General features: G+C 40.8%; 1 protein-coding gene across 1 annotated transcript in view; it reads left to right on the forward strand.

Annotated features, from left to right (window-relative positions):
- brsk2a (BR serine/threonine kinase 2a) overlaps positions 1–22428 on the forward strand; it is a 257881-nt gene that overhangs the window by 189608 nt on the left and 45845 nt on the right. The window contains exons 8-13 of the mRNA XM_036151527.1: positions 2260–2406; positions 9872–9903; positions 11943–12107; positions 13140–13237; positions 15090–15240; positions 16033–16098. Coding sequence (XP_036007420.1) covers positions 2260–2406; positions 9872–9903; positions 11943–12107; positions 13140–13237; positions 15090–15240; positions 16033–16098 — 659 coding nt within the window. The remainder of the gene's footprint in view (positions 1–2259; positions 2407–9871; positions 9904–11942; positions 12108–13139; positions 13238–15089; positions 15241–16032; positions 16099–22428) is intronic.

Genomic DNA, 22428 nt, shown 5'->3' on the forward strand with positions numbered 1-22428 from the left:
CCATATAAGGTGCACCATACATTTTTGAGAAAATCTAAGGATTTTAAGTGCGCCTTATAGTCCGAAAAATACTGTAAAGCTTGTATAACAGTATAAATTTGCTCAAAGTCAGTCGGCATATAACCATTAATGTCTCAACAAATGGGTACAAAAGGGAGTAAACCCCTAAATAAAAATGTCCAAATTGTGTCCAAGGTTGGACACACTTTGGGTGGCCACCATTATTTTCCATCATTAACTTAACTCTCTTGGGTGTTGAGTTCACTAGGGCTTCACAGTCTGCCACTGGAATGCTCTTCCACTGTCCTGTCTCAGTTTTTATTTTATTTTTTTGGGCTTTACCAGGTTTTCTTCCACATTTGCACGATTTATACTTAATTGGTCTTCCCACCGACTCTGACCAGCTTTTCTGTTGCTGCTGAAGAAAAACGTCCCCATAGCGAGATGCTGCCACCATCCAGTTTGCCCCTGGGCATGATGTGTTCACATTGATTTGCAGGGTTAGTTTTCTGCCACACAGTGTTTAGCATGTAGGCTGAAAAGTTAAAGTTTATGCACCCTGTGGGGTCTCATAGATTTCTTTGAACATGGCAAGAAGAAAGTCAACTCTTGCAGGCCATCTTAAAGGCCAACTCAGTCGAGTGCCTGACTAATGATCGCTGATATGGGGCTTTAGCTGCGTCTGTTAATATTGCTCTATGTGACCAGATTTACACGTCTCTGCCCTTTTCCAGTTGTGTAAAAATGGTCCTTTTTGGGATGATGGATGGAGCAGCGAGATGTTCAGGGCGTGGGACATTGTTTTATAACCTAGGCCTGTCTCTGTCACTTTATCTCCAACCTGTATGGTGTGTCCTGTGGTCTTCGTGATGCAGTTTGTTCACTGATGTCTTAAAGGTTTGTAAGAGGACCTTTACAATCACTGCTGTTTGTGTACAGAGACTAAATTACATACAGGCAAAATTCATGAAAGCAGTAGGATGCATGTGATTTTGTTCAGGGCCCTTGGGATAAAAAGGGACAAAAGACTAATGTTTTTTGTTTAGTTTTTTAGAAAAATTGTGTATCCTTTCCTTCTACTCCACGTGTGTGTTCTACTTTTATGGTTATAATAAAATGTGTAAAGGCTTCAAGAGGGAATTGATGGTTTGTTGCAAGGCAAAAAATGTCAAATTCCCAAATTATCTCCAAGAAGTTGAGATGCCCTCTGGCAAATGGGTTTTGCACAATTGCAAACTGAAGCATCTTTTCAGTCCTTATCTTGTACCTACACACATTGCTACAACTAAAATAAGATCTATTCTCCAGCCACATTATGTCTTTGGGTCCCCCGGCCAGGCAGCCCTTTAAGCTTTGTTGCATTAGCGGCTGTACTGGAGTTCCTGCACACTTCTGCCTAATAAATAATTCATGTAGCCAAGCTGAAAGAAGGGAGCCCAAAATAAATATCAACACTGACAGGGCAACTTTTTGCTACAGGCTTTGTGTATTTCTCTCTTCTTTTGCTTCTTCCGCACCATCTTACTGTCTCAGACAAACTTTTACTATGCAAACTGGGAATGTTTGCTTTTTTTTCTGATCTTGACCATTCTTTCACACCAGACAGAGGTTTTTCTGCGGCCACCCTCTGCCTGCAGAAACACCACCATTGTTCTTCTGTTTCCTCCTGCTGTCTTGCTGCGAGATAACCATTTGTCTGATTGTGGGAGACAGGGATACTCCCCAGCAGTTAGACTGAACTCAGATCATCTGTTACACAAGTCTACCCTTTCCTTTTTTCCCCCCCACTTACTCCTCATTTCTCAGCCAATCTGTCTGTCTTTCCTGCCGGTTTGCTCTCCTCCATCTTGTCCTCTGATGGAGGCTGCCATTCGTCACACAGCCACATCTGTGAGGTGTCAGCATGCTTTGATGAATGACTGAGAGAATGCTAAATGAATGAGGGGAACGGGAAATCGGGGTGATTATTAGAAAAGACCCAATTACAGCTCATTGCTGTTTGTTTACGTGTTTTTGCTCTCCACCTGATGGCAAAATGCTCTATACTGAAAATTAAATAAATTGAAGAGGTTGATGAAAGCAAAATCACAGACTGTGGTTTTCCATATTAGGGCATTGCAGAGCAGTTATCCTTTTCTGTCCCCCATTTTGCTTAGTTAAAGGCTTTTATTTATATGCTGTGACCCTCGTCCCCGCTGCATCCTTCAAATTTCTTTCCTTCATCTGTCATCTGCCTCAACTGGTTCTCTGCTTCTTCAGGGTGCCCTGCCGTTTGATGATGACAACCTTAGGAATCTCCTGGAGAAGGTGAAGTTGGGAGTGTTTCACATGCCACACTTCATTCCTCCAGACTGTCAGAACCTCCTCCGCGGCATGATTGAGGTGGACGCATCCAAAAGACTAACGGTCAGTTTGTTTCAGAGGGTCAGTGACAGAGTAATGAGTCGGTTGTTCTATGTTTCTCTGTTGTTGTTTGTCATGAAGTTTGAGTTTGGCCCATTTGTGTCGATCCACAGGAGGTTCCGGTTTGTGGAAGGACTTTAACAGTTTCTTTCTCGAAGAATTGTTCATACCACTTATTTTTACATTACAGCCGCAAATGATGGTGTTTTATTAGGATTTCGTGTTAGATATACCAATACAAGGTACTGCAAAATTGAAAGGTTAAAGGAATAGAACGCATTCTTTACAAAACAATTTAAATTCTGAAAATAGTGGAGTATCTCCTCCCCCTGAGTAGAACCACCTTTCGCTCCAGCTGCACGGCTATTGAGTTTTGTCTTGACCAGCTTTGCACATCTAAGGAGGAAAATGTTTGCAAAACAACCTTCAGATTTGATGGAGAGAGTCAACCTCAATTTCAAGAATTCAGATTCTCTTATGGATTTAAATCTGAACATGTGAATATGAAATGATCTAAACCGCTCCAGTGTAGCTCTAGCTGTATGTTTAGGCTTGTGGTCATCACGAAAAGGCCAGTTTTTTTCCCCCCGTCTCAAGTTTGTTGTCTAACAGTTCCTTCCACCTTTCCTGTCCCAGTCTGAGAAAAGCATCTCTACAATGTGATGCTGCTGTGGCAATATTTCAAAGTGAGGATACTATGGGAAGGGGTAATGTGCCGTGTTGATTTTTTTTTTGCCACATGTAGCGTTTTGCATGGATCCCAAAAAGTAAACTATTGGTCTCTCACCTTTTTGCACATTGTCACTATCACTGCATAGCATAAAGGAAAAAAACTGCGGCTTTTTCATGCACACACGCCCGAGGCGCTGGTGTATCTTTACGAATCAGTGCAACGGGTTTCATGCTCGTGCCTGTGAGGAAATGTGGTGACACCGTAGTTGGTAAATGTTTTCGCTCCATTTCCTTTTGCTGTAGCTTATCTTTTTACATTGTCAGAATAACTATGAGCAGGGGAATACTACAATTTTGGCAATAGATTTTATTTTAGAGAAAAATAAAATATGAAAATTGTGCAAAAAAAACCAACAACCCAAAAGGTGTATTTGCACGTATTGCAGCTACCTGAGCCAAAAAAAAAAACAAAAAAAACCACACCTTTTTATTATGCTACATGTGCTCTGTTTTCCTTATTCTCCTGTTCCCTCTGTTTGATGAGGGCAGGTCACCCTGAGATCCCCAGATATGCCCACCGGAAAGCAGCAACGGCGTCCTCGATAAAGGGTTATACTAAGACCAAGCTGCTGGGTGAGAATATGGTATCTGTCTGCTCCCTTCTCCTAACTCCAAATGGAGCGCAGAGGATGCATTGCAGCCTCACGGAATGTCGAATAGCCTTTCAGTTTGAGAATCCTTAAAGATTAGAGGTGAGCACCAAGTCACACATGAGGCAAGAACACCCAAGGGCAGACATCACAACAAGAGGGGACCTGAGGTTATTTGTGAGGGCTTGTTTTTTTCATAACAGTTTAATGGGTCCATTTACAGGCTAACCATACAACAGTAATTATGTTAGCTTTTGATGATTAGATTTTACTTGTTGATGTTTGAAAGATTGCATCTCACAAAAAACTTTAATTTTCTGTGGTTAGACATCCAGAGGCAGCTGTGTGAGCTCTCCAGTCTAAAGTATACAGAAACCCTAAAAAGACCCGTTTACTCCTGACGGATAAGGAGATATGGCAAGCTCCTTGAAACATCTAATCATCCCAAATAGATAATGTCCACATGGAGAGGGTAAACTTTAAAAGTTGGCGGAATTAAAGTTAATTAAGTTATGTTTTTTTTTGCATCAGGTGATATATTATAAACTGATTCACATGATTCAGTTATTTGACGTCAGTATGACTATTTGAAACTTCCAGTAACCAAATTTCTACATAGGAGCCTTTCAAAATACAGTGCTTCATGCTGATTAAAGTGGTCTGACAGGATAAAGAGGCAGAAATGTTAATCTAAATGGCTTTCACATAACTTAGCAACATGATAGGGGACAGTTGATACAGATTTAAAGCCTTTTGTGGGGGCTAAATATAGTGTCTATTATTCAGTTACCAGAAAAAGTCTAATTTACTACATACACACACAGTCCTTCAGTCAGTTCAGTTCATTTGTCTTCAAGACTACTCTCAAAGCCCAATTTATTTTTGTTTGTTTGGGCATCTAATAGAAGCTTTCTGTCACAAAGCAGCCAGTGTTTGAGTTATATTTTTAGATTTGTGTTCTATGGCCATTGAAGATGGTGGTATGAATTTTTGTCATATCAATATTGTCGTTGAATACACCAGTTCATCATAAAACACAACAGAAACACAACAGTTATTTGACTGGAATCTAAGCTTTTCAATTTGAGCTTATTTATATAGCCAATTACACAAGCAATATCATCTGAAAGTGCTTCACGAAACAGAGATCCAATGTGTTTGCAGACATTTAATCAGATCTTTCAATCATATTGACGGGTTCAAATTTGATTAAATGCGTTACAATGTGATCCTAAACTTAATTTAACTCCAATGCAGTCAAATTCCGTTTATAATGCCATTTTGTCAATTTATCTAAGGAAGCCTACTCAGTTAAGTCATCAACTTTGCAGCAATCCCCCCTGAGTAGGCATGTGGTGACAGAAGAAAAGAACAACACCTTTTTTTTAAACTAGAAGAAACCTCCAGGAGTACCCAGCTTAGCATGAGTGGCCATTTGGGAATTTGAGAGTAAAACACACACAAACGCAAGCACGCACACACACACACACACACACACACACACACACACACACACACACACACACACACACACACACACACACACACACACACACACACACACACACACGTTGGTATGTACATCCGTGTGTATACACACATGTATATCTATCTTTGTAAGGACCAAAACTTTGTGTGGACAATTGGCATTGTGAGGACATTTTGCAAGGTCTACACAATGCAAACTGGGCTAATGTTTAGGTTTAGGGCTAAGGTGTGAATTGAGTTTAGGTCTTGTAGAATTAGCAAAAAATTTTTTGCTCAGCCAATACAAGAACACGCACAAACAAAAAATTATGCCGAAGCACTTGTGCGGGGGTACTTTCTATCCTATTCTATTTCTATTAATACAGATGTCTAAAGGAGGCTCTTTATGTCCTCAATTTTACAAATAAGTATTTGCCGATATAGGATTCCAATCAGATACGTTGTTTAAATCAATGGCATATCTATGTTGCAAAATATCACACTACTTATTCAACTCTGTTTATTGCAATGGAGTCTCCCCTACCTATTTCTTCTCGAAGGTGACAGATATTTCTTCCCAGATAGGAAAGTACTATATTTTTCTGACAGTGTGTCGCCTAAAACATAGCTTTATCATTTCTGTCACCTTCCTAAAATAATGGGCCATGTAATGTTTGGCAAAAAAAAAAATCAGCTTAATAACTTATGGCCGTATTATTTTGTGTTTTCTGAAAAACCTGGAAAAAAATTACATAGGCCTTTATTTTAGGAAGTTGATGATTTGCTTCTTAGATTTTTGCACCTTGACGGTGCAGCTTGAACACATCTTCAGTAAAGGACCCAGTGTCATAGGGTAGATATAGGTATAGCTGACTTGAAACAAAACTATTTGTCTTGAGCACTGTGTGGTGTTCCCCTTAATTGGTTTCAGTCCTACCTATCTAATAGTCCATTTTTGTGTGAGAATTGACGGCTTTGTCTTCCACAGCTCCTCTTCCACATGGGGTCCCTCGGGGTCAATCCTCGGTGCTCTCTACATACACCCCTGGGCTCTGTTTTTAGGAAAGATGGCATTTCATTTCACTGTTATGGTGATGATTGCCAGATCTATTTCCCCTTGGCACAAAACGACAATGTCCAGTAACTCACACACTGCCTTGAGGACATTAAAGCAAGGATTTCTCTGAACTTCCTTAGTCCAAATGAAAACAAGACAGAAGTTATGTTGTTTGGACCGAGTTGCTGTCCCTCCCCTAAAGTAGATTTTGACTCACTCATTTTATCTCAGGGACTGTGTCACCAATCTGGGGGTAAAAGTTTGACTCTGATTTTAAATTTGAGAAACAGATCAGCTGTGTTGTTCAGAAAACGTATCAACTCTGCAAGATAGCTAAGGTGAAATCAATCTTAGTAAGAGCTGACTTGGAGAAATTAGTCCATGCTTTTATCACAGTTGGTCTTGACTACTGTAATGCACTGTATCTAGGCATTAGCCAGACCTCTCCTGCCCGTCTACAGCTTGTGCACAACTCTGCTGCTCGTTTGTTAATGCAGACCCGTAGGCGCAAGCATATCACTCCCATTCTGGCATCCCTTCACTGGCTCCCTGTGCACCACAGAATACATTTTAAGCTTTTATTATTTGTTTTTAAATATTTGAACAACCTTTCTCCACCCTATTTATGTGAGCTGATTCAGCCTTACTGCCCACCACGATCCCTTAGATCTGCTGATTAGCTGCCGCTGACTGTCCCTAAAACTAGGCTGAAGCTCAGAGGTGACAGAGCACGTCCTGTTGTTGCTCTGAAGTTGTGAAATCACTAACCCTTGAGTATCATATTGAGTATCCTGTTTTTAATCTTTTAAAAACACATTTTATTCCCTAGCGTTTAATACATTGTGATCTTGTTGTGTATGCCGTTTTAAAATACTCTTGGTGTGAACCGGATTTTTTGGCTTTGATGTTGTGTGTGTGTTAACTTATTATTTTTTTTTTTTTTTACCTTGTTTTAAAAACCTGCAGTTTTTAAAAAATGTGCTATATAAAATATAAAAAGTGCTATACAAATAAAGTTGATTGATTGATACAGTGTTGATTTAAAAAAAATGCTCCTGCTGTGGATGTTTTCATGTGACATTTTGCTGGAGTGGGAGGGTAGTGATTGCTTGTTTGCTCAATATTTTTTGATCATATTTCAATGTTGCAGTTAATTCTGTGTGTGGACAACACACTCATACAACTTGCTTTGAATGTTGTACAATTTAGGAACTAGAGTTGCTGCTCTCTGCCGGTAGAGCTGGAAATAACTGAATACAGCAGTAAGACTGACCATGAGCTGGAGCTCTTTAACTGCAAACATCATCCTAAAGGGTAGAACACGCTGAGATCAGAGTCATCAGATCAAAAAATAATGTAGATTTTGTAGTTTTGCAAATCGTGCACAAGAATGTAGACCTTTTCTTTTTATTAACCCCTCAAAAATACGAGCAAAAGGCCTGCTGGAAAGCAGCTTGCTAAATGTCAGACAGAGACATAGTTGAGTTTTGTTAGTCACACAAGTGGTAAGTGGAAACTACCTAATAAATGTTTTGTTGTAAATGTATTAGTAGTCATGTCTTTTTCAATATCCAACATAGTTAACCTAAGCAAAAAGAAAAGATAAAATAGTCATTTTCTACGGAAAGAAAGCTATCCAAGCCAACCTAACTAATAACGGGGGACTAATAGGAGGGCAAACACGTTTTCACTGTACTGTACATAATCCAGATGTGCTCCCCCTGCATATATAAAGGACATGTACAGTTTATGTCACTTTTTACTTTAAACCCTATTACTGTCTGGGATGTGTGTGATATTCGTCTCCTGCCTCCAGGCCTTCAATAAAATGCAGTGAGAGTAGGTCACGCACTGGCCTGTATCTGATAGCCAGGATCTCTCTGTCAATACCATGACCTCTGCAGAGGCATACAGCAGTCGCTGAGAGTCGCTAACCAGCCTGAAAGGGTCCGTGATTGCTGTAATATCGCACACAGTCATTTATCAGCTCTGCCACACAGAGGTAGGTCCTATGGGATGCGAGAAAGATCAAGACATTGATGGAGACATATACACATGGACTCTGAATGAGTGACAATAATTAGACCTGCTCTGTGCATCTCCTGTGGTTCCACAACAGCAGCGTGAGCAAATTAAAAAGTCCCAGCAGTGACATTGATCTTGTTTCCGTCTCTGGCCGGTTGAAGGGAGGAGAAGTTATTGCAGCAGACATCTTCCTTTGTTGCCCTTTGGCTCGCTGTTTCTGCCTCTCGTTGCTTTTGGCACACTTACAAAAGACCACGTTGATGGGGTTAGGGGCCGAGCGGCTACGTCACAAGCGCGATGAAAAGGGGCAACAATGAGGACGCAATTTTTGCAAAATAATTTGGAGAAATGGAAAGCAAATCATAGTGGGAGATTCTTCTTGAGACCAGGAGTGTTGCAGGGTCAGTGCGAGAAAAGCTCACTCTCTCTTCATCAGTTTGGTTTTCCTCAAAGGCTACAATATTTTTCAAAAGCCTAATTTATTTCAACTATTGAACTGTAATGCCCTGACAGAACCCGGAGACCCGATAATTCAGCCAACACAGAGAATAAGCATTTAAGAATGTTTATTGTCGATAAGCCGGTGTTGCTGGAACAGGAACTGACTGGAGCTCGTACTGGAATCACTGTGGGGGAGAAGAGCAGCATTAGTGGCAACTCAGTGGAAGTAATGATGCACTGAATAAAAGCGACTAGCCTTCTCAGATGCCGGGAGGTTGCACTGGCTCTGATGATTGATCCCAACGGCTCCGTCTGAATGAGTCGGATCACTGACTGACTGATCCAAATCTCGCCGTGGCTAGACAGGGTAAATGTCAGAGGGGAAGTCGTCGTCAGTTCGGGGAGACAGTCCACAGGGCAGATGTTTCCAGAAGGGTGAGAAGAGGGAAGTCCAGGCGAGAGAATTGGTAACAGGAGGCACACACACACCAGGCAGAGGTTTCGAAGGAAGGCAGAGACAGGAGACAGGTTTGAGGTTCATACATGATAGGCAGGAGAATCCAGGTGGGGCAGAGGCAGGCAGGCCTGGTCTGTAGGCAAGGCAAGAGGTTGATATTCAGAGCACAAAAGCCAACTGGAGAATCCAATAAGGGCAAGGCAGACAGGAGAAAACAGGAACGAGACAGGTCGAGATCAGGAGGTCAGCACAAGGGATGCTGGATGGTCTACTCACAAGATGTCTTTTTAAGGATATGGCGGTTACCCACTGGGAGAGCCAGGAATATATATTGCTACTCCCAGGTGCAGCACTCCCTGTAATTGGAGCCGCCGTAGGTGTAACTATTTAGACCTGATTGACAGTGCAGCACAGGGAACAGGGAGTGACGTCATGGGACCGCAAACGGCAGCTTTTCAGGCAGGAACACACAGGAATCATTAAATCGAACTTACTCTAAGTACCTGTAGTATTACCGTTAAGGTGACATGTACGGTCCTTCTTAACCAAGACTGTCAAACATTACATTTTCTCAATCAAAATATAATCCCATATCTGATTATCTATATTTTTTTGTTTTACAAGAAAGAAAATATCACAACAATTTAATTACTTGTGTACTAATGTTTTTTTTTTCTCTCTCTCATCTTGCTTTTACAGTTAGAAAAGATCCAGAAGCACTCGTGGTACATGTGAGTTCTCCTCTGCCTTTTCCCGGATTTTTCTTCCCACCAATTTCATCCTTCATTAGACTATTCTACACCTGAAGGGAGCTTCCACATGAAAAATGGCTGAGCTTCAGCTATGTACACAAGAGTACATTTATGCAGGGCATGACTTCACTCTCGGGGACATGGGGGTAAATCGGTAGTGCATGAACGAAAATTTGCAGCATATGGTCAAGTAAACAAGGAGAAGGCCTGAGGGAACATGTGGTGATGTGGGAACTAAACTGCTCTAACCTAAGTTTGCCCTATTGTTTGACATTAGAAGTACATTATATTCAATGTATTTATTATAGAACTCTTGTTCACAGATGCAAGCAGAGTTGCATTCTGAAAATATGATTTTATTTGAATAAAAAAGAAGCCTACATAACGAGAATTACTGCAACAGTATTATAATGACTAAACTATTCAGGTATGGGTAAAACCTTTGTCACAGTTTAGTAAAATGAGGAATCACAGAAGGAAAGCCTTCTAAGGTTCTTATATTTTAACAGTGGCTCATGTAAACAGACAGTTTGAATGTTAAAAGAAAAAAAGAGATGAGAGCTGGGACAGGAAATTGCTGTAGTTAGTGTGAAACTTAGTTTTGTAGTTGCAAATTACTGTTTGACTGTATACAAGACTGTGACGGAGTGATAGTATGGCAATTGTGGCCATTTTTAGGGGCAACTTGCCTGTGATGTGGAAAAACATGAGAAATTGTGCCCAAATTAAAGCAACGAACAAGAAAAAAATAAATAAAAACTATAATAAAAAACCCTACAACTTGATTTGATTCAGTTTTTGACAAATCCCATGGATTGTCATGACTAATTTATTACAACACTCGCAGGAAATCTGGATAAATAAATGGTAAAACTGCTGTGAACAATCCATATGCTGCTTCTTTAAAGGCTGCTGCAGGCTTTCCAATCAGGTTAGGCATAATTTGGGGGTTTTGCCCCAATTTGTTTGGCTTAAAATTAGTGAGGTTTTGACCCCCGTAATAATCCAAGTAATTGGGGGTAAGGCAATTGTTGATACCAGCTCCTAGCCCTATACTACAATAAAGTGAATAATGGAAATTATCTAAAGTCAGTAGCTTTAATTTGAGTATTACATGGTTTGCATTAGTGCTATAATTATGCACTGCTTAACTGAAAAAGAAATTACACTTTTCTTCTTGGTGAAAATTAGTGATTGAATCCTTTATACACATCCATCTAAATTCTAAATAATATTTTATATAAGCACAGTGAAATAGTAAAAAGGGAAGGTAGTTTGAGCACTAACTTGGATGTAGTTCACAAGTTCACTGCATACAGATAACGGAGGGTGTGTTATCTTAATAGCTGCCGGTGGGGTTTCTGCTTCACTGAGCTCACCAGATGAAAAATAATAGATTCCGGAAAGAAGTAATGAGGAGCACATCGACTCAAATCTGTCTGTGTGTATTGGCATGTTTGTAGAAAAGAAGACTGCTTTTCTCTTTTGTGTTTTGTTGAAATTGAGAACTAGAACAGAAATCCTCTTGAAAACGGTGTCGGTGTAATATTGCCTTTCATGTTAAGGCCTGTCTTTGTTCTCCCCGGAGACAAGCAGACAAAAGATGGGGGGGAAAGTGACATATCGGGAAGAGTGTTTTGGGGAAATGGGATAATAATGAAGAAAGTAAGTTTGTAAAGTGAGCATGACCGAGAAAGGCAGCCTGCAAATCTCAACAGAGTGACCTATTTGTCACATATAGTCTAACGTCTATACTTGCAGATGAGAATTAGTCATGTACTTGAATGCAAATCCGCTTAATTTGCCAGACTGAGCGACTGTTATAGATGAAGAAATCGCATAATGAGCCGACTGATCAGATAGGCAAGACTGAAATGGAGACTTAACCTATTGCATGTTTCGTTTGCAAAATTATAAAGTGGTATCAGAAATGCATTTACGAGTGAAAATCAGTGAAGAAGAAACTGACCACGTCCTTTTCGTTGATGCTTCTTTTTTTTTTTTTTTTGCATTCCTAGTGGCGGCAAAAATGAACCAGAGCCAGAGCAGCCTGTTCCCAGAAAGGTAACCATCCGCAGCCTGCCTTCTGCCGACGACATCGACCCAGATGTACTGGACAGCATGCACTCTCTAGGCTGCTTCAGGGACAAAAACAAACTTCTTAAAGACCTGCTCTCCGACGAGTGAGTGGATGGGTGTTACCAACAGGGAGGGGGTCTATGCTTCATGCGTGGGATCTTGGGTCCTGCTCCCATGCGGAGCTTCAGTTTTCCCCCGGCTCTTACAAAATCCCCTGAAGCTGTCACTTAAGATGTCCGAAACCATAGATCACATAACTTTTATCACTCCGCACTTGCATCGCTTGGTGCCAGATACTTTTTGTCCAAACTCGTCCTGGTTTGGTGTTCAGGCTGGCTCATAGGTCCCTTTAAACATGTCCTGTTACTGCCAACTCCTTTGTTCTACTGTGAATATGCATTCATGTGCATGCCTGGTGTAAATATGAGCTCACTAATGATGCGGTGCGTTAATTTGCCCAGCCTTTTAAATGCTCGACTGAAAATGCTCTCACACCATGCCCCTCGCTCCAACTCCCTCCATTTGCTTCCTTTCTCCTGGGAGGATTTTGTAAATGTGCTGCATGGGAGGAAAATCTGTGGTCTCCATTTTCCTTTCCCCTGCTTCATTTTAGCTGAAGTTGCAGGTCCTTGTCTCTTTGCCTCCCCACCGCTTTCCAATCTGTCTTTATTATAGAGGCCTATTCCCAGGGTGTTTTGCATAGAGCGAGCACCACAGAGGTTAAAGACATTAGGTTTCCTGATTTGCAAAGAAAGTAAAGGTCGAACTCATGATCTTTTGATGCTTTCATTGGACTCGACGCTTCCCGGCGCACACTGTATGTAGAAATATGGCTGAGTATGCCAAAGACAATAAATGCACACTATGATGTGAATGCCTAATGATCTGTTAAACTAAACTTTTGTGTTAAAGATGAAAACTATTTATCAGCCGTTTCACTGTGCACAAAAAAAGATTAAAAGGCATTAATCATAGTTGGTAAATTTGTGCTTTAACCTCATTTATTTATTTAAATTGTTAACATTTCAGTCAGATTACAGGCAATATTTTGGAAACTTTTGAACAATCTTTATGTTTTTCATTTGCTTAAAGGGTTTAATAGTTTGCTTTTTTTGTGAACTGTTGTCCCTTTGCAGTGAGAACCAAGAGAAGATGATCTACTTCTTGTTACTTGATCGTAAGGAGAGGTACCCGAGTCAAGAGGACCAGAACCTTCCCCCTCGCAATGAGATTGGTGAGTCCTGGAAGTAACCATAAAGAAAACAGAGATCTGGTTTGTCACAGCAAACCAGATGTCTTTTTGGATCATACAGCCAAAAAGTTTGGCTGTATGATTTTTTTCTTCTTCTAGTGAACAACTGTAAAACAAATGGACTCTTTTTAACCATAACCACACACTGCAGCAAAGACAAGATAATCTAAAATCAACATACGAAAAAAAAAAAAAAAAAAAAAAAAAAAACATTTAAACACCGTCCTCAGAGGCTTGACCTAAAATCGATCATTTAGGACCCCGTGCATGACTGTGGCACAGTGGGTGGAATAGTAATGCAACTGAAAGGTTGTGGGTTCATTTCCAACTTCCTCCTGTCATATATGGATGTTCCCTTGGGCAAGGCATTTGAATCCAAGTTGCCTACCAATCTGTATATTGGTATATGAATGTGTGCATGTCAGTGAGTGCCATTGGGTAAATGTGGCTAAAGTGTAAAACCCTGTATGACCTGAAAACGTCATATAAATTCAGTCTATTTATGTAAAGATGTGTAAAATTCAGCAATCTGACAACGATAAACAAGGTGGTAAATTCTCTCTTTACCTTGTGTTAGTTTATTTAATAACAATAAAGTACCATGTTAAGAAATAATAATAATAATAATAATAGTAGTAATAATAATAACAATAATAATGATGATGATGATGATGATGATGATAATAATAATAATAATAATAATAATAATAATAATAATAATAATAATAATAATAACAATAATAATAATAATAATAATAATAATAATAATAATAATAATAAGCTAGCTGGTGCTGTTATTTCATTGTACAACCAGATTTTGCCAATATGACAGCCCTTAGTCATCTTCTTCGTAGTCGTCAGCATTTGACAAATGTAGAACATCCACAGAAAAATGTCTCTCTAGATCAGTGTCCTGGACAGTAAATCAACAGGAAAAACGTGTAGGTAAATCTGTTATCAGGAAAAACTTTTTTTAAATCCCACTTTGACTAAGAAGCAAAATTATTTTCACTTTTAAGGATAGCCAATATGAGGAACCTATATGTAAATAAATCCATAAGATGTTTTATATTTGAGCAATACCCTTTTTTAAACAGTGTTTTATTTTTATTTTCAAACAGCTGTCTATTCAAACAAAACCAACCAATTTAGAGAACAATTTCTTGAGAACTCTAAGTCACTGAACGCTTTTATTTTTTTGTGTGGCTCAACCAACCTGCGCTGTTTTCCTCCATTAGGAGGAATTGGTTCAGCTCCGGCTCACGCAGCGTTAGATTGGTTCTTCGGTAAACGGATGAAGAAAGCTCTTTGTTCATCGCAAATGAATAACTCTCTCAATGAAAAACAGCGGCTTTAAATAGAATGGATCAACGGGGTTTTAAGAGGAAAAAAAGCTGTCATGTGATTTGGGTCAAACATTATCTGATGAAATAAAATTGGTGCATCACATCAAGGGGCTGATTTTTATCCACAGACGTCTATGCAGGGACGGGGATGCTCTCTTTAAACTCCGGTTTAGCTTACTTTCTGACAATGCGGCGTGCGCGGCTGCGGTGATGTGCCGACATTTTGATGAATAGACTCCTCCTTCGGTGAATGCGATGCAGTCAATACAGTGGCCATTAGTTCAAAGGGGCTGGAAGGAAACCATTACTTATTCTGCATTAGTCAGAATGTCAGCGTGATCAGTATTAAACATCAGTTAAACTCTTGCATGCTACACAAGCCATGCAGAAAGCTGCCCTGTACCTGCAAATATGTGCCGTTACGATGAAATGTCAGGGTGGTTCTCGTTTCCTCAGTGTCGTTTTTTTTCCACCCCTGTTTGACACAGATCCTCCAAGGAAGCGAGTCGACTCTCCCATGCTGAACCGTCATGGCAAGAGGAGGCCAGAGAGGAAGTCCATGGAGGTTCTGAGTGTCACTGATGGAGGCTCACCAGTGCCGGCCAGGAGAGCTATCGACATGACACAACATGGACAAAGGTACGCGTACGGGTGGAAAATGAAAGTGCCGTGTTTTGGAAGGAAGAACCAAAGGTGCATTTTGGTGAATTAGGATGTCACTGAAAAGGTCATATATTTCTGTCATTCAAAAAGGGAAACTCATAGATTCGTTACACATTATTTCTGATCATTTGGATAATTTTGGCTTACAGCTAATGAAAACCAAATTTTTTGTTCCTCAGAAAACTTTAACATCACATGGGAATGAGGGGGAAAAAAAGGATTTATAAGACACAAATCTTATGCCGTTGCTACGTTACGGTCGACAAACTCTTAGAGAAGACTGGTGGGGTTTGGAGATCAAAGCCATCATGCAACACTGCGTTTATGCAGTAATTCATGCCAAAGGAGCCCCCACTACATAATTGACTGCTTATCCCGTGCAGCACACGGACCTTCTTTAAAAAAAAAAAACTTTCTGTGCTGGTCTTATATAAGATTCTAATTTTGAAAAGCTGTAAGTCCTAATCACCATTTACAGAAATAAAAAGCTTGAAAGATATCACTCCGTAATGAATCTATGTCGTCTAAATTTCACTTTTTGAATGGAGTTGTTGAAATAAAATACCTCTTTGATCACATCCTGATGTATTGAGCTGCACCGGCTCACGCTCCGTGTGACTGTTTGTTTGTCTGGAGGAGCCCGCTTCCCGGTTTATGTTTCCGCTGCTCTGACAGTGAGTTTGCATCCAGTGTCAACAAGCTGCACTGTAGACCTAAACATAAACAGAGACTGACTCCCTGCTCACTTTTTCTTCTGTCTCGTCGTAGTAAATCAGTGTACAGTAAAAGCTTGGATATTCCAGACGCCAGAACAAAATGCAGCAAAGAAGAAAGGTACTCACTTGCCTTCACCTCCACTTGCTTTCATGCACCCCCCCCCCCCTCCTGCCACCCACCACCGCCCATCCAAGGACAGGAAAAAAGATGCAGAGATCCTTTATGCAAAGGGAATCAATCTTTAAAGTTCCGTTCTGGTTTGTGACGGCTTATCAAAAGATTTTTTTAGGGATGCCGTTTTTCAAAGTTTAGCTCCTAATTAATTTAGTTCTGAAACTGAGATCGCTGCACATTCAGAATTCAGAGGCTTAGTATCAACAGACCCACTTGTTCAGGCATTAACTCAATTATCTCGTCTCCTCATAATCGGTTCTTACCATACTGTGCCCCACTTTCTCTGGATGCAGAGCATTTCTCCATTTTGCTATTTTGGAAATGCTGAACTCATGCCAGGAGCGCACTCCCACGAGGCTTGAGCGCACTGATTTAAAATCCTTTTCCACGTCTTGTTTCAACAGCGAATGTATCATCGCTGCACACATTTGTGCTCAGGGGCAGTGGCATTTGTATCAGAGTGAGTGATAACATAAAACTGGCTAATGTTGGCGGGACTGGTAGAGAGCTGGAAAAGGCTTTGATGTGCCAACTATTGAAAAAAAAAAGTGCATTTAATTCATAAGCCTGTTGTCATCAAGTTAAGTGGTCGTCCCCCAAACGTGTGATCTGTTGGATTCACAGAGGGGGGCCACTTTAGAGATTTTAAATCCATTTCAATGTCTTTCATCTTTAAAAAAAATAGTCTTTGCTCAGGTGGCTTTGAATTCAGGTTTAAGATTCTTCATCTTCTGTTTTATCAACTCCTCCTTCCCGTTCCCTTCAGGCAGTTTCAGAATTATCTGGTTTTCATTTGAATTAGTTAAGAAGCTGCCGTTATTCAGCTTTTAACCCCGACTCATCCGTTTCAGGCACACCTAGATTGCTGAAATTTGAAACATTGCACTGTTTTTTTTTTTTTAAGCTTTAGTGATTCCAGTCACACTTCCTTGCAAAACCATTCCTGCCCTTTGAACTTTTTCACCCTATGTCAAGATACAGTGACAGATTTTATGTGATAGGCCAACACAATAGTGCATAGCAGTGAACTGCAAGAAAATGCTGTAGGGTTTTCAACATTTTTAACAGATGGTGTGTTAATCTAATAACCTTAAACTGTAACTTACCCCTCATGTGAAAGCATATTTCTGCCCTCAGACAAATTTGCAAAACTCCATCAAAGTGGGCGGGGATACGCGAGAACAGGAGGGAGTGGACTGTGTTCAGGATGGGGGTGGGGAGCAGCCGCAAGCTTGATTTGCCATATTGAATCGTGGAGAGAGAGCATTGGTAGTTACGCCCCGATTCGGTCTTTTGAGGTGGAACGATTTCTCACCCCCCTCATCCTCGGATGTAAGAAGGTGGCTTTGTGGAGCCCAGCGGGCCAGGCCTTATCAGTTTGAGCCACTGGCTCAAGGCGCTGCCTCAGTGAAGCCCGAAACCGCACTGCAGAGCGGTGGGAGGACAGGATCAGTCCAGTTATATCATTATCAGTTATCATATATTTTTCCTGCTTTGTATCACCGCAGGTTTGCGCATCATGATTAATTTGTAATGTGGACACAAACCCTGGTTGATATTCTCTTTGCTCGGACTGCAGCAGGCAGATTCTGTACTAGGGAATGCAGAGAGGGAAGTTCACAGCAACCGCGATGAGGTAGTTCCTAGGTTGGGCAGTGGACATTTGTGCTCCGCATCTTCAGCGGCAATCTGCCTCCTGTTCGAGCCGATACGGCAAGGCTGATCTGAGGCTGCTGCTCTCTGTCCGCTGGCTGCTGTTGAAGCCGCGGAGCGCCAATAACCAATGTCCAACCTAACACCAACTTCACCGCAGTCTCACACTAGCCCCTTCCCGGCTGCCTCAAAAACACTAACAGCAGACCAATTGGTTGCTTCATGTAAATTCACCATAACACATAAAAAGTTGGTCGATTTTGTTTTCATTCGCTTTTTTGAAGAAAAAAAAGTTGCTAGAGGGTTTGAAAGTGCACCAGTGCTAGCTATGGAGGCACAAGATGGAGCTGTGTTATATACCCCGCAGTGGCAGAGCTACTGACGTCACAGTCTCAGATTTATGTCAGGTCAACCGAAAGCAACGTTAATTCAAAATTCAATGCAAGACTACCGTTTAACCCTAGGAGGGCGCCACACTGACAATTTCAGACACAAAACCAGCATTTTCACACAAATATGCACTAATTTTTCAAAAATAGTGACCAGGACAAGTAGATATCCTATAAGACAACCATGTTAACAGTTTATTGCCAAAACAAAAGCTGATTTGGGGGTTGAGTTACCATTTAAGCCAATGCAACCAATTGCCTTTGAAGACATCTGGTTAGTACATCAATTCAGCCACAGTGTAAAGCCATATGTTCTGTAAAGGCCTCACAGAATTATGTGGAAAAAAATTATATTTAAGCTTTGGACATCTCAACAGAGCACAATTCATCTGAAAAATGAAGATAAAAAAATTTAACTATGGCCCAATTTGCATACCTACCCATCCATGGCTGTCCACCTAAAGCTGGGCATACACATACATACAATATTTTCAGTCGTTGTGCTCAGATACAGCTCAAACTGTACAAAGAAACCGCAGGGTTTAAAAGTTTACTGCTCACCAAAGCTGTTCTTACACTGTATGGTCCGATGCTTTGATGCAATCTGACTGCTCACACTGTACGTCCAAAAAGCGCATGTCGAACTCAGTGCCGTAGAGAGATGGCGCTCCTCGGACTCGTCTATCCGGAAGCCTAACGTAAACAGTAGAAGAAGAAAAAGACGAAAGTGTCAATGCTCACTAATAAATATAAGAATCACAAGAACGAAACGCGCTGCCTTGGCAATTCTACGAGTTGCTCCTCCGTAGTCTGACTCCATGTCACACGTACCGCCACCATGCTTCTCTCCATTCCTATGTTTTCGTCTGAGAAGAAGAAGAAGAATTCCCTTGATTGCACATGCGCAGTGCTCGAGGTTGGTGCAAAACGTCTCGTAGACCGTCGTAGCTCTGGCTTCACCAGCAGGATGCTCTCACTGATTCATCCTCATCGAAGGGCGCCGACTGAATTTAAAACATGTTTGATTTTCATCCGACCGTATGACTCCTGATGGCTAATGGTCATGAGAGGCTAATCACCCCGCGTTACCCCCCTGTATACTACACGACGCAGGATGCACGATGCCGCTGAAACCCGGCCCGACTGAAAAATCATCCCGAAAAGGGCAAAAACTCTACAGTGTACTGCCCGGCTTAAACTGGACAGACTGGGGCTTTGAAACTGGGCCTCTAGCCCGTGTTTACTCCTGGACTTAACTAGAAGTGAAAGAGAAAGCCAAATGAAATTATTTTTGCTGTTTGACACAAGCCATAAATGGGACAAAGCAAATACGCAAGAACTGTGCTGTGTTGAGATGAATCCAAAATTAAAGTTTCTGGCCTATGTAAAAAAGAAAAAAAAAGAAAAAAACTGTGCGGTGGCAGCATCGTGCTGTGGTTTTATCAAGCGGGGACAGGTAAGCCGGTCGGTACTGAGAATCTGATCATGATTGAGTTATTTTAAAAAAAGTGAGCAGCATTTTTAGTTTTTTGAAACTTAGTGATATACTGTACATAAAAAAATGTGCAGCTGTAACTGTAACAAAATGGAATTCAGCAAAGTCCTGCCAAAAGGGCAAAATGAGGGCTGAATACAGAAACACTCCACACTCTCAGAAGCTGTAAAAAGCAATAAAAACGACAAACGTCACAGGTATACACTAAGTTTTGTTAGGCTAAAATTGATAAAATACATTAAAGGGTAAGTTAAATGGGTAAGAATACTTTTGCGAGCCCCTGAAATAAACTGAAAAAAACTAGGGGACATTTAAGACCTATTATTCAAAAAATAATTCAGGTTTAGATTTCTATAAAGTTGAGCCCAAACTTTTTCAGAAAGCTGGCAGATGAGATTTAGTTACTTGGTGGTAAGCTCTGTCTTCATCCTTACTATCAGCCTCCTCACCTGTCTGTGTCACAGCCAGCGCCGATATCAGGCTGAAACACCAAAAACGTTGTCATTAGGGGAAAAAAAAAACTTGTTGGCAAAGTTTAAAGATTACTTTAAAGCCAAAACGTCCGAGAGATATGAGGAATTTGTCTATGCAAATCTTCAACAACAGTCCCATCTTCACCTGACGTGGCAGCATATGAAATAGATCGGTATCAAAATCCCATATTTACCAAAAACAGTTTGTCTGCATCTTTCTTCCGTGCTACTTTAGATGCGTTTAGTTGGACCCTTCTATCTAGTTTTTTCCTCCAGGAGCCCCTCCCTTTACCCTTTTTAAAACACCTTTCTCTCTCTTTCCAGTTGTCCCTCGTGTACTGCTGACCTTCATTCCCAAACGCTCCCGCTGTTAGTGCGAAATTGCTATGCTAATGTGGAAATGCTGCTAGTTTTGCTCTGCCTGGCCTCCTATCAGTTGTTAGAAATTGGAGGAGGAGGGAGGTTGCGATACCGCAGCCCCTCTGCCTCCAAATCGAATCAAATCTCTTTTTTTCCCCCCTCCTTATAAACAAACTTTTCCATCTTTTATCTTGTGCTCGTCTTCGTTTTTTTTGTTTGATCGTGCGATGTTTGTGTGTGAACAAGATGCCGTTGCTGGGGCAGAACGTAAGCGCGCCGCGTAGGCGTAGCGTAATGTCCAAAGATTTGACTGACTTTCTCTGAACCTAACCTTATCTTTCCCCAGCAGCAAATTTTGTCGACAGCCAGAAGATTTGTAGAACTTGAGATCAGAGGCTGTCGGAGAGAGGGCCGACTTTGACACATGTGTTTTGACATGATACATTTCGGGCACATAAAAGGGTGGGGGGGAAAAAAACGAGAAAAAAGAGAGGGGAACGGTTTTATTTTAAATTACATAACCTAAATGTTGGAAACTCTGTTACATTTCCAGTATTTTATTACTTCACACTTGCGATCTGATATTTTCTCTGAAGTGTGTAATTGAAAAGATTTGAGATAAATGGGGCAGTTTCCATGTGCATATTAATAGAAACGACAACATCCTCATTTGAATGTCCACTTTATTCATTTTTATGCTGAAGCTGGGCTTAAGATATATCTAAAGCATGATAAATCCCATTGATTTAACTTTGAATCCTAACAACATGCCAGGAGAAAAGATGGAAGGTTAATGATATGTAAATGAAAAATGGAAAAGTGCTGCGCTGTGGAGAAAGAGAATATCATGATTTTTTTTCTACAGTTGTGCTCTGGTTGTCTTGTACAATCCCATGTAAAGTAGTTTAAAAGGTGTTAATAAGTTGGGCTCCCTGGTCGTTACAGACTCAGATTTATTTAAGAGGCTAAATGAGCACAAATAAAACACTTTTTACACTGATATCTGCTGGAGAAACTGCAGGGGTTGTTCTGCGTTGCGGAGCTGTGAATATTAATGCGCGAGACCTCAGGGGGTTTCAGGGCTCAGAGAAGGAAATGAATTTAAAACCATATGTTGATTTACATTAATATTTACTCATGTTGAGAAACTCCATTGGTGGGAGAGCTGGTGACAAGCGAAGAAAGTAAGACCGAACTTTTCCCACTTACTTTGAACAATTGTGACTTTGACAGCAGGATTATGGTCTTTATTATTGTTTCAGGCATAATAGTAGAAAATAAAACCCAGATTTTTAGGGTTTATTTTATTCTTAATATTTTATCCCTCCAGAAATTTTGTAATTTAGTTTAAATTGTGGTGTTAAGCCGCAAAAGTCGAAGACAAATCCTTTCTCTTAGGTTGGGGCTTATCACAAATAACTTTGCTCAAGTGAAATGTCTGCATGCAAAATTAGGTGAAACGTTTTGAGCGAAAAAACTGAGGGGTGTCCAACAGCGGATTGAAACGAGAAGAAATTTCATGTTGTACATAGTGCAACCGTTTGTAGTTTGATAACGCTACTGCACTTCTTCAGGGTTACCTTGGTCTCCGCGTGCCTCTCTAACTAATGCCCTCCTTGCCCAGTTGGGAGATTTCATGGACGGTCGTCTCTTGGCGTTTGTGTTGGTACACATGTGATTGATGGTCAATGGAACATCAAAGGGTTTTGATATTTTTCTGTAAAACCACCCGACTTGTAAATCGCAACAACTTTGGAGAGCTCCTTGGTCTTTATGCTATGATGTCTCATGGTTAGTGGTGCTCCAGCCTCTGGGGCCTTTCAGAAAAGGTGTTTATACTGACAGATCATGTGACACTTAGATTTGCAGGTGGACTTAATTTAGACTAATTATGTGCCTTTGA

The sequence above is a fragment of the Fundulus heteroclitus genome, chromosome 2, assembly GCF_011125445.2.
Source record: "Fundulus heteroclitus isolate FHET01 chromosome 2, MU-UCD_Fhet_4.1, whole genome shotgun sequence".
Taxonomy (NCBI): Eukaryota; Metazoa; Chordata; class Actinopteri; order Cyprinodontiformes; family Fundulidae; genus Fundulus; species Fundulus heteroclitus.